The 12,537-nt window shown below is 44.3% G+C and overlaps 1 protein-coding gene across 2 annotated transcripts in view; it reads right to left on the bottom strand.

Moving 5' to 3' along the window:
- SOBP (sine oculis binding protein homolog) overlaps positions 1 to 10,876 on the bottom strand; it is a 158,148-nt gene extending 147,272 nt beyond the window's left edge. For both annotated transcript variants that reach the window (XM_082669224.1, XM_082669225.1), the window contains exon 1: positions 10,668 to 10,876. In XM_082669224.1, the coding sequence (XP_082525350.1) occupies positions 10,668 to 10,763 (96 nt within the window). In that variant the 5' untranslated portion in view covers positions 10,764 to 10,876. The remainder of the gene's footprint in view (positions 1 to 10,667) is intronic.
- Between the last annotated feature and the right edge of the window lie 1,661 nt (positions 10,877 to 12,537).

Here is a 12,537-nt window from a genome sequence, read left to right as displayed (position 1 = left end):
AATCTCTTGCATAGTAACTCCTGGCCACCATATCTAATTTTCTAGACCATTTGTATCTTGGGCACCTCTTTCTCTGGTTCTGTCTAACCTCTGAAGCGACACAAAAGCTACAGATGCATAATTCACGGAGCAACCTCCCAGCCAAGGATATAGATTTGTTTGTTTTAGTCCAGCTGCAAATCCGTTCAGCCTTTCAGAACCAATCCCAGGGATGGGATCCAGAAGTTTCAGACATTCGCATAAATACTGAAACCTCAACTGGATTATTAACACAAAATTCATATTATTTGGGCATCTTAAGTGCATCACTTAGTTTACGGTTTGTCCTGAAAACTCAGAGGCTTCATGGAACAATCAATATGATCAACATGGAACTGATCTATTCCATTTTCGAGTTACTATAAATGTCAGCGAAAATAAACTCTAAAACACTCCCTTTCTTATCACTGAAAGTAAAAAGAAACATATTAATGTTTTGATATATGACTGGAAAAGCAGAAAACAAAAGGTTTATAGAGCCTTGAGCCATAACTCTCAAACTTTTCATAAAAAGTCGAACAAGATCAAAGAAAAAGAAACACCAAACTACAAGAATAGGTATCACCTCTGTCTTATATACTATTGCATTAAGAAATCAAAGAACCCCAAGGAATAAATAATTTTTAATTTCTAGTTAGAACTTGATGCTAGACATCATATGGGCTCGCTATGGTGCTAAACCAAAGGAAATGAAATGGATTTTTGCAGTTACCATCCAAGAAACATAATATATTCTAGGAGAAGTGAATTTAATGTTTATGGTCCATAAGGGTTTTCAAGTTTTTCTACCAGAAAATTAAGGTGATAAGAGTTAAAGTGCAGAGAGACTTTTGAGGTAAGGCTGTTTGATAATAGGACAAACCACTGTACTAAGAGAAGCTGTAAAATTTGCTTCCCCCCATATCTTCACCCAGAATTTCTCCTGGAGACTTAGAGCAGGAAACTCAAGTAGAATCTCTTAAAGGCCCTTCTAGCTCTAAGGTCCTGTGAAATCAAAGAATTTCTACTTATACAAGAAATAAATTGCCTTTTGCTAAGAAGTATCATAATTACAGTGATCACACAGCATAAATTTTACTGAACAGCCACTATCTCAAATATTTTATCATTGTTCCCATAAACCATCAAAATGTGCCAGAATTTCAATATTCTGGCATCCAAAACACATTTTGCAGACTGCCTCTCACCCTTGGAAGTGGCACAAAAATCCTCCCTCATACCATGTGGTCCAATTTGGGTTTGGAAAATAGGTCACTATAATTACAATGATAATGTCTAACACTCTTATAGCACTTTACAGTGTTTCCACATCCTTTAACTCTCTTGTTCCTTTCAATTACCCTGTGAGTTAGGTATTTGATTTCCACAGTAAACTTTTGGTGAACCTCTGTGACATCCTCATTTTACGACAGAAAATTGGGGCATACAGAAGGTAAATGACAGGCATGAGAGATCACCTAGTAAAGTCAGAACAAAAATACAGATCTTCAGATCCTTATACCAGGACTCTTTCTATTATAAATTCCGTACAGTCCAATGTGTCAGCAACTCCAAAGGAGCTACCTCCTTGGACCAACAACAGTATTGCAAAGAAATCATATCACCGATGTCAATGTCACATACAAAGAGCTTTTCAACTAGGACATATCTACCTATGCTAAAACTTTGCTTGTTTTGCGACTTGATCATTGACCTCTACTCTCCTTAACTGTCTTTATTGTTGGGATAGGGGGGGTCTTAAAATTCATAATCAAAATTTAATCTTCTCATTTGACAATTTTTTGACATCACATCTGACTCTAATGGCTTTGCACTTTTAATACTATACCTCCATACCCCTTCCTCTCCCTTTCCAATTCCCCTCTCTCACCTCCAGGGTTCCTAAAGAAAGAAAAGCCTAACCTTTAATCTGAAAGCATGATCTTTTCCTAGAATTTAAAAAAAAAAAGGTCACAGAAAGATAGTGGAAAGACAGGAAACTTAACTATTTCCCCACTCCTCTGAGTTCTTGGCAAAGTTTATTTTTATTGGACTCTAATTCCCAGGACATTCATTAGACACTCTCCTTATTCAACTAGAAATACTGTATGCCTGTCAAAGTTCACTCTAAATGGTTTTTAATTGAACATTTTATCAGGTAAATAATAATGACTTGACTTCAAGTCATTTTGAAAATCACAGTAATTACAAAGCCTCAAAATACTCTGAAATGCAAGTACTTCAAGGTCTTCAAAAAGAACTAATGATTTTATTCTGAAAACACCAAAGTTTAAAATATAGGGTAGGTGCCACCGATTTCTCTTATCTCAGGCCTTGCATAACTGAATGTCAGATGTGTTTTCAACTTGGTATCCTACCCAAGAAAGTAGAAAGTTTTCAGAGAGCTCCCAATCATTCATTCAGATGAGGGGAAAGCCACATCCTCCCTCTTCCCACAAACATAATTCCCATTTCCACTCCAAGTCCTACATCCCTCCACAGTGCTAGTATAATATGTCATCTATCCCAACGAAACATACTATAAGTTACTTGAGGGCAGAAACCCTTTATTTCATTTTATGTCCCATCTAGCACAATGCCTAGCACTTAGAATCTAATCAATAAATGTGCTAACACATTTGGATACATCCATAAATATTTTTTAAATATGTAAATACAGAAAAATTATCAAACAAAATTCAGGACAGCTGATTCTAAAAATAAATATGTGAAAGCTTAAAAAATTATAATATCCAGGGCTTCCCTGGTGGCGCAGTGGTTGAGAGTCCGCCTGCCGATGCAGGGGACACGGGTTCGTGCCCCGGTCCAGGAAGATCCCACATGCCGCGGAGCGGCTAGGCCCGTGAGCCATGGCCGCTGAGCCTGCGCGTCCGGAGCCTGTGCTCCGCAACCAGAGAGGCCACAACAGTGAGAGGCCCGCGTACCACAAAAATAAATAAATAAATAAAATTATAATATCCAATGTTAATGAGCACTCTCAGACTTTTTTTTTTTTTTTGATGTGGACCATTCTTAAAGTCTCTATTGAAATTGTTACAATATTGCTTCCGTTTTATGTTTTGGCTTTTTGGCTTCGAGGCATATGGGATCCTAGCTCCCTGACCAGGGATCAGACCCGCATCCCTTGCATTGGAAGGCAAAATCTTAACCACTGGACCTCCAGAGAAGTCCCACCCCCAGACTATTGGGAATTCAAGTTAATTCAACTTTTAGAAAAGGTAACTTGACTCTCTGCAATAAAAGCTTAAAATTTTACATACCCTTTGATTCAGCAATTTTATTTCTAGGTATAGTAGGGACTATTCTAAGGAAATAGGTGCAAAAATATGAATGTTCAGGAATGTTTATCTCAGTGTTGCTTTCTTAGAAACAAACTATATGTCAAACAATCGGAATTCAGTTAAATAAATTATAGACTAGTCATGAAATCACTGAAATGGAATACTATTTTGCCACTAAATATATGCTGTGGATAAATTTTTACTGCCATGAAAAGTTATTAACAATATGTTAAGTTTTAAATGGAAGGTTAGTAGTTTTTTGTTTTTGTTTTCTTAAAAAACATTCATCATACATAGAAAAGGACATGAAAAGACATACATCAAAATGTTGACGGTAATGGTGTCTGGGTGGGAAAATTACAGGCTTTGTTTTTCTTTTTGCTTATTTATATTGCTTATTCTACTATTTATATCATGTCCATGTATTATTTTTATAAAAATCAAAAAATAGTTTTAATTAACACAGTCTTCTCACAGACAACCATGTCAGTCATATTCACAGTCCTAATAACAGTAAAAAGGATCTGCCAGTTACATTACTTAACTTCAAAACATTCTTACACACATTATCCAAGAAAGTGGAGCATATGAGAAATATTTTCAAAGGAAAAGGAAACCCCCAATCCTGAACAATTTACAAGGTGGGGGAAAAAAATGCTGGTATCTCTGCCAGTTAAGGTTATGAATAATAGAATGATGGTTATTTTTGGAAAATATTTTATCTCCCTTTTCACCTCCATGGGTTCTGACTGACTTCTGAGGTAGATTTCTATTAAGCATCACTGGGTTCACTAATTAAGATTTTTAAAGGGCTGAGGGGATGAAGCTGTAGAAGAAAAGCAGTTCCTTTTGTAGGAAGTAGGAATTAAACTTGATTAGAAATCAATTTCTAGCTCTACCTATCCCCAGGTTTGAAAGTTAAAAGAATTATAATATCCAGTGTTAATGAGCACTCTCAGACTACTGGGAATTCAAGTTGATTTGACTTGAAGTCATCTCTCTTAACACAGACCTAATGGATTGGTTTTATTTTAAGGTTCTACCAAGAAGCAGGCAACATTTAAACAGTGAAAAAGAACTGTGGGAAGAGCCCTTTACAGACTACAAAGTACTTCCATGCTCATGATCCTACTGGGTCTGATGGTATCCTAAGGATAAGCCACTCCCACAGACATCCCATGTGAGGGTCATCCACATGCATGTTATGTTAAGAGCAGCCAGATTCATACTCTTGGTGCAGACTTTACCCATTGAGCCTTGCTGTTTGTATCTGAACTGCATACAGATTTTTGGCCTAAAATCCTTTTAAGAAGGTCACTGAGCTCCATCTGGGTCATTTTGCAGCATTGTTCTCAGCCACGACACAATGATTAGCACACAGTTCTAAGGGCAGAGGACACATCAAAACACTAAAATCCAGCTCCGACCTGGAGCCGGCCTGAGGAGAAAGTCTCGTTCTCTTATTGACACAGTCTGAATTAGATGGGTGTATTATTGTCACATGAAACCAAGATTGTGTGTTTCCACATATAAAAATCTACGTTGCTTTACTGTCTTGTTGTGACACAGAACAGACAATTATGTCCCCATGTTTTAATCTGTGGCCAGGACATCAAATGTCCTAAAAAGGTCAAAGAAATGTGTGAAATTGTGGAGCCCAGCCCTGGGGCCAACACTGTAGCAGGCATGGCAGGTGTGCAGCTGTGTGCAGCTGTGTCCTATCACAGCTGCAGCACTGGCCTTAAAATCACCAAGTCTTGTTACATTGTTTTCCTGTCCATGCCAAAAGCCACTGGCCTTAAAGCAGGACAGAGTTCCACAACCCTTTAGTTATATAAGAGATATTAACACCCATCAGTCTACAGATTCTAAAATATACATTCAGCAAATCTCACCCAGCACAGGCTTTCACGTCTGTTTACATGTTTCAGTTGGCACCATCAAAAACAAAGTTGTTTTTTTTTTTTTCATTCTACCCTGGAATATCCCTTCTCTTTTAGGAAAATATTCAATAATCTTATTAGCTTGAGTACAAGTATGGCTGACTTCCCATTCCGCAAGAGGAAGTTTTAGACTTCAGAGATTTTTAAATGATCCACCTTCTACTACTTCTAATAATTTTTTCAAAAAAATAAAAAGTATAAAGACTCGATAAAAAGAACACTTCCTTAGAAGATGCAAGAAGTCTGGTCACCCTTGCAAGACACCTCTATTTCCCTGGAACTCTCCTTTTTCAGACAGTCACTTGTATTCACTGATATTTGCCTTTTCTGAGGCCCTGTTTTTGACTTTCATTTAAAAACTCTGTTACCTCTTGGTTTCTATGAGTCTGTCTTTCACACAAGGAGAGTAGGGCTTGGCTTCTCAGAGCAGTGCTTGGCAAGCACAGAGGCAGGAAACGCAGAAGGGAATGAGTCTGTCAGACTCATTTTCTTCTAGTTCAAATGTTTATTTCAGATTCGGGAGGAAGTGGAGTGGTTCCTTTCCATTTCCTCCTCTCTGGAACCTGTGAATTGTGTAAGGCTTAGAGAGTTTCACTCTACCACACACTATCCTCACCAGTTCACAGATGGAGAAAGAGACTCTTTTCAGAAAACTCCTGGTTTGAACAGAGCAGAATTCATAGCTCTCTGTGCCCTCCCAGGACCTTCTCTTATGGTTTGAGACTAGAGCCTTGAGCAGGACAACCGAGAGCAACACAGAGGACAGGGCTGGTGGGCTCGGGAATATCCTACACCAGCTCCCAAGGGGCAAGCACCATGCTCCGACTGACAAGAGTTCCCAGCCCTGCCACGTGGCACACCTTAGACCACTGCTCAGCCAGGGAGGTCTGACATAATTTGTGAATGCCACAGTGAGATCTGGTCCCAAGCCCACTTTCTAGGTTCCTGAGACTCACTGTTTCTGACATCAGGATGGAGTTTCAGGAGCAAAACTTAAAATATACCTGTTTTAGTAATGAGCTGATTTCAACCTTAAACATGCTGACTTTTCCAATCCACACTCTGATATCTCTATTTTATTTTATTTTATGGCAAGCTATTTAAATCACTGCACTCACCAGCTCAGCTCTGCAACTTGCTTTATTGTCTATGCAATTGACACAGGTCATTTTTAATGCCAAATGGAGACCATCAGAAACTAAACTAGAAAATCTTATGGTGAGTTTACTACTAAACTCTAACAGATGTGCCTGCCTCTAACTGTAGGCATTAGGACTGAAGCATAATTTTAGGTACAAATTACTTGCTAAGAATATTTATAGACAGAGAAATTCAGCAAAGACCCTAAGACATTTAACACAGATTATCCTGTAGTTGAGCAATTGATAAGGAAGCCAAACATTGTAAATGCATTAATTATGGTTTGTTTAGGAAAGTTTCCAGGGCAGAGTGCTTGATCTAATCACAATGGTTTTGTCAAAGAGTTTTAAAAGATGAAAATCTGACTCATTATCTCTACTCATAGTCTACTTTTTTTTGAATTGTATTACTGTTTGGTAGTCACTAACCATGTTCACCAAGATCTATGCACATAAAATACATACCCTTAAGTGCAACTATATTTATACTTACTCATATATTTACATTTGCACAGCCAATATTACGTCTAGCTTTTATGTTATGTTCTGGATGAACACCTGAAACGAATTAACACTTCCATATACCAGAATTCCCTCCTAAGAGCCATTTGTTATGATACATGTGAGCTAACAATATATTGAAGGCATATTACAGTAGATACAATCACAATATTCACTTTAGAAACCGAAAGTAGTCAAAATATAAATTGAATTGCCATCTGATTTTTTAAAATCCTCTCTACTGGTCACTAACTAAATAGGGCAGACTGATTGTAAGTACAGTAAAGCAATAAGTCTTTTTAATTAAGAAAAACCAGGATGAAGTGGGGGGGGGAGGAAAGATAAAGAAACATTGTAAAGGTCATAATGAGACAAATATTTCTACTTGAAGATATTTTCACTAAAGGACATTAAAGGCAAGCTATGCCAAGTCATGTACTTTTCACACACAAAACTATATTGTATCAAATTTAAATTTGTTACAACTGCTTTGTACATTAAACCAGTGATAACGAAAATGTAACTCAATATCTGATCTAGTGAAACAGCAACCAACATTAGCTCCCAGCCACATGAAGACAATCTCCAATGCCATTACTGGTGTCAGCTAAACCTCTGCCAGTGTGTCTTCTCTGTCCATTTTTAAATAAATTTGTGACTATCTCAGTTAGGAAATCTTGAAGGAAGTCTCTATGATGAGGCAATTTTGTTGCTCATTCTCAGCTCCCTGCATTTGCTGTACTTAAAATAGATGCTTATACCAATGTCCTTTCTATTACCCGAAGGGGAAAAAAAATCACATACACACCAGTCCTTTTTCTTTCAGCTCGCAGAGAAGCAACTTGATCCAACCAGTGTTGAAACCTGAGTAGGTCACTGTACACCACGATAAAATTCCCTAATCCCTGAGCCAACTCTCCCTAAGGGGGGGGGCCTCCTCCGGATCCTCCACTTCCCAGGCTGACTTTTACATTCGCTCTCTCCTCTTTCCCCCTTTCATTTCCCCTACCTTCAAGCCTTGATATGTGATCCACGGTGGGGCTCAGGTTTCCGTTTTTACAGCTTAGGCCGTGCTAGCTGTATACATTCCTTTCTTTCTGCCGGGCTGTGATTACTTACCAGGGCTTAGTTTACACTGGTCCAGATGAAAGCCGTTCAGATGAAGGCAAACACAGCCAGGCAGCTCCAACGGCACCGATATGAAGCTGCACAAGGCCACATTGTGTTCTCGGTGACATTTTGTTGCACATATTTTTATGCAGGGCAACCAACTTGTTAGGTTACTCTACACTTTAGGTTTGGGGAGATGGAGGGGTAATAATACCATGAGGTTCAGGGAGGGGTTTTATTGATGTGGTTATTAACATTAAAAGCAGAAAAATCTTGATGAGTTCAAAATAACCCTTCCAGCTTTTGACTTTGAGAAATCACTTTTAAAATGAGGACTTTTGGTTCTATTATATTAGAAGAATGCATACCGAACAATTCCACTAGAAATGGGATTTCATGACTCACTGGCATGATGTGCATTGACACGACTGAAGATTCTGACCCAGTGTCTCTTACACATTGTTCCAAACTAGGGAGAAAATACTGATCCTTCAGGCAATTGAATTATTTGCTGTGTAAAACTTCTTATTTAATGCTACTCTGTACTGAAATGATAAGGATTAAAACTTCAAATAGTAGGTGGTGACTTGGAAGAAAAATAACATTTTAAAAAGAGGAAATTCTGTGCACGAACGTTAATTCCATACTTAGTCCTGCAGCATTGGCTAAAAATTGTGTAATTTTTCCCCTTCACACAATGTTGTTTTTGTTTCTTCCTCACCAGTTCAGACAAACATCTGTTATACTGTAGAAGGACAACTATCTCCCAAACCACGGAGTGCTCCCACAGCCAAAGTCAACAACGTGAGACCCAAGCATCGAGCACAGTCAGCCTTTATATCCAGCCGGGATAACATTTCACATGTTTTGATTAAAATTAGCTAATTTGTAATTCTAGAACCTATGAAACTTAAAAGCTGCCATCCATATAGATCGCATTAGACAGTGTTTTAAAGGGCCAGTGCACACTGTGACTTCTTAGTGCCTTTACCTCTCTCCTCTTCCTCCACTCCCAATTTAAAATGAAATGGAAAAGTAATCTGGAAATGCAGGACAGGAGGGAAAGGCGAGTGAGGAAGGATGGTTATTGTAAACTGTTTGAATTCCATCCCCATGGGAAGACAACTCCTGCTGGTCACTTTTTTAAAAAACTGTCTATCAATGGAATCAATGGAGGTTTCCATCACAAGGAATGGCACTGATTTCCAAGGCAAATCTTCCTTAACTCTCCTTGGACTGATGCTGCACCTCATGCTTCCAGGCACTAAATTCGTCACCCAGAAATAAAAACCCTTATTCCAAAATGCAGATTGCTACAGACATTTTCTGGAAGAAAGGAACGCTAAGCATAGGCACCTAGGTACAGATATAGGATGTATTATCCGTGTGCCCCTTTCTAAACATGGGCTTCATTCAAGGCACTCTCTAGAATATGCTTGTTCTAATCAAGACAACGTCAAACCGCAATAAATTTTACTTAGTTGCTTGCCATCTTCATCGTTTGTCTTTTAAATAGCAACTTAACCAACCTGACCAAGTCAGTGGGCAGTGTTAAGGATTCTATGCAGAAGATGGGGAACACCAAGACGGCTGCAGAATGAAAACTAAAGTCCCCCCTGAAATCTGCTACTTGTTTGTAACTCACAGAAAGACAAAAAATACAAATAAAACAATTTTTTTAAAAAATCAAGAGAGACTCGTGAAATCAACACAAAACAAAACCCTCACCGGGCAAAAGCTGCAACTTCATGGAAAATAAGTGGGGGGGGGGTACGAGGGGGGTCCGGAGCCGAGCGGTGCTCTTGTGCAATCACTCCAACGCGAACAGCTGGAGCGCCAGGCTGCTGCGCTCGCCACCTCTGGAGCACCGCTGGCCTGGCGGGGAGCCCGGCCTCGCCGACAGGACTCCGGGCTGGCCTTTCCGAACAATGGGCAGGCGCTCTGCGAAGGCCGCCCCTCAGACAGCTATCTTGCACCGGGGTTTGCCCGGGTCTGCTTAACTGGTAAGTGGAGCATGCAAAGACGAGCGGGAGGCGGAGGCAGACGAGTGAGAGGAGCGAGCAGCTGCGTGCGAAGCGAGCCGGCCGTCAAAACGGTACCCAGACCCGCGCCGCTCGGGCCACAACTCGCCCCGGCACTGACAGCCCCTTTTACACCGTCGCCGCTGGCTTCTAGTCGGGAAGCGGGATCGAGGAACGGGGAGATGAACTGGGGAGAGGGGTGGAATCCAGCGCTCCCCGGCTGCTCCGGCCCGGCGGCTCTTAACTTTGGAGGGATCCCGGGGATGGCTCCCGAGGAAGAGGGAAAAACTACCCCACCGACTAGGAAAGCCTCTTCACCATACCCACCCGCCACTTGGGCTCCCGGTCCCCTCCCTCTGAAACGCGCCTGTTACCAACCTGGGGTTTATAAGGTTAAATAGTATGTGGTTTCCCGGCCGCCCCTCCACCCCCATCAAATCTGAGGAAGGCAAATCTCGGGGATGCAGCCCGAGAGTTGGCCTCGGTTTGCACCTGGAGGAGGAGCTGAGGCGTTCCGGGCATCCTACAGAAACTGACAAGCGCTCCCCTGTACCCTCCGAATCTATACAACGGCCCAAAGGGAGCAGGCGGAAGAAAGAGCTCAGGCTCTCTGGCCCCGAAGTCCAAAAATACCTTCATTTCCTCATTGATCTCCCTTTTCACTGGGTGAGCCGGTTTCCTGCTTCTTTTATTTTCCGGAGGTCTCCCTTCTTTCTCCATTTCTGCCATGTTTTTGTGTCTGGTTTCTGTGGAGATGAAATGGCTGCTGCCGCCGCCGGCGGTGGTGGCGGCGGCGGCGGCGGTGGTGGAGGTGGTGCTGATGGTGGCAAGGCTGGCGGAGGTAGCGGTGCTGGCGGGGCTGGGGCTGGGGCTAGGCGGGGGGGAGGGAAGGCGGGCACCGGAGAAGCGGGGTCTCTTCTAGCGGCGGAGAACGTCAGTGGCTGTCAGAGGGAAAGGTAGCTCGAGGAGTCTCGGGGATGCCGCCGCCGCCGCCGCTCCTGCTCCCGCTGCCGCCGCCGCCGCCGCCGCCAACGCCGCCAACGCCGCCGCTGCCCCTGCCGCCGCCGCTGCTTCTGCCGCTCCCGCCGCCGCCGCCGCCGTCGCCAGGCTGCATCCTCGGTGCCCCGTGGAGTCGTCAGCCATCTTCCGTCGCTCTGTCCGTCTGCATGGGCGAGGGGAACGTGGGCCGGGCGCGGAGAGAGCGGCTCTGGGCGTGCGTGCGTGGATGTGTGTGTGTGTGTGTGTGTGTGTGTGTGTGTGTGTGTGCGCGCGCCCAGGAGAGCGCGCCAGCCCAGGCGCACAGCGCCTCCCGCTAGCCGAGCCGGGGGCGGGCCGGGGGCCGGCGCCGGGAGGAGGGGGCGGGCGGGGGAAGGGTGGGGGGGCTAGGACAGCCCCCAGCTCCCGAGCGGGCGTGGCTTCCACCGTCACTGTAGACGCCGATGCTGCGCGGCTCCGGGGGCTGCTCGCGGCCGCTGGCTCATCCGCGGCGGGCATCCGCTGGACTCGGAGCCCCTCACGGCCGCTACCTTGGTACGACGCCTCCCCGGGCCCTCTCCGACTCCGGCCGTCCCCCTTAGCTCCGTGATGAAGGCCCGGGTGGGCTCGGAGTTGGGTTTTGAGCCCGAACTAGAAGCTGCTGAGGAAAAATGAATGTGGTTGAGGGGAGGAGGTTGGGCGGTGGGAGGGCGCGGGGATCCGAGGTCGCGTTGCTAGAGGTCCGCTTTCCTCCCCCCTGAAGAAGGCAGACTGAGCTCGCCCCCTCCGGATGGCAGCGCCGGGGTCTCGGAAGAAGGAAACCACAGTCCCGACCTCCCCACAGCTGCCAGGACAGTGTCCCCTTCTGGGGGCCACCTCCGGGCTCGTGAGGCTGGAGGCCCCTTGGAGAGACCCCCGCGCCCTGCTCGGCTGGTCCCCAATGCGGCGCGGGCTACGTACGACTGCGCTTGCTAGAAGGCTTTTGCCTCTCAGTGAACCACTTAGAAGTAGGACATCTCGGCCTTCAGCTCCCTGCTCTTTTTTCTTTCTTTTCCTTCCAGTTCTTTCTCAATCTCTCTCTCTCTCTCTCTCTCTCTCTCTCTCTCTCTCTCTCTCTCTCTCTCTCTCACACACACACACACACACACAACGTCTCACTACAAAGTAACAGCCTTACCCTGTGACCCCGCGCGCACTCTTGTCCCGGTGCCCTGAGTTTAACCCCCCAAAGATTGGGTGCTGCTGGGAGCGCAGGGTCCCGCGTGGGTTCCATTCTCCAGGGAACGGGACTCCCTAGCCACCCCGGGCGGGACCCTCCCTACCCGCTGGGTGCACTCGTTCCCCTAGACTTCCCTGCGTGCGTCTGCTCTCCCCGAGACGTGCTCGCTCCCCCTGTGCTCGCTCGCCTACTCTTTGGGCCTCTCTGTCCACGCCCGGGGCCAAGCTCGGATGGCGTTTCTCCCTCTCTGGGTTGAGGCATTGGCCTGAACGTTTTGATGAGTTTTCGGTGAGACACGCAGCCCTAAAC

Source organism: Grampus griseus (assembly GCF_964374135.1).
Source record: "Grampus griseus genome assembly, chromosome: 13".
NCBI classification, from domain to species: Eukaryota; Metazoa; Chordata; class Mammalia; order Artiodactyla; family Delphinidae; genus Grampus; species Grampus griseus.
This window is presented reverse-complemented; position numbering and strand designations above follow the sequence as displayed.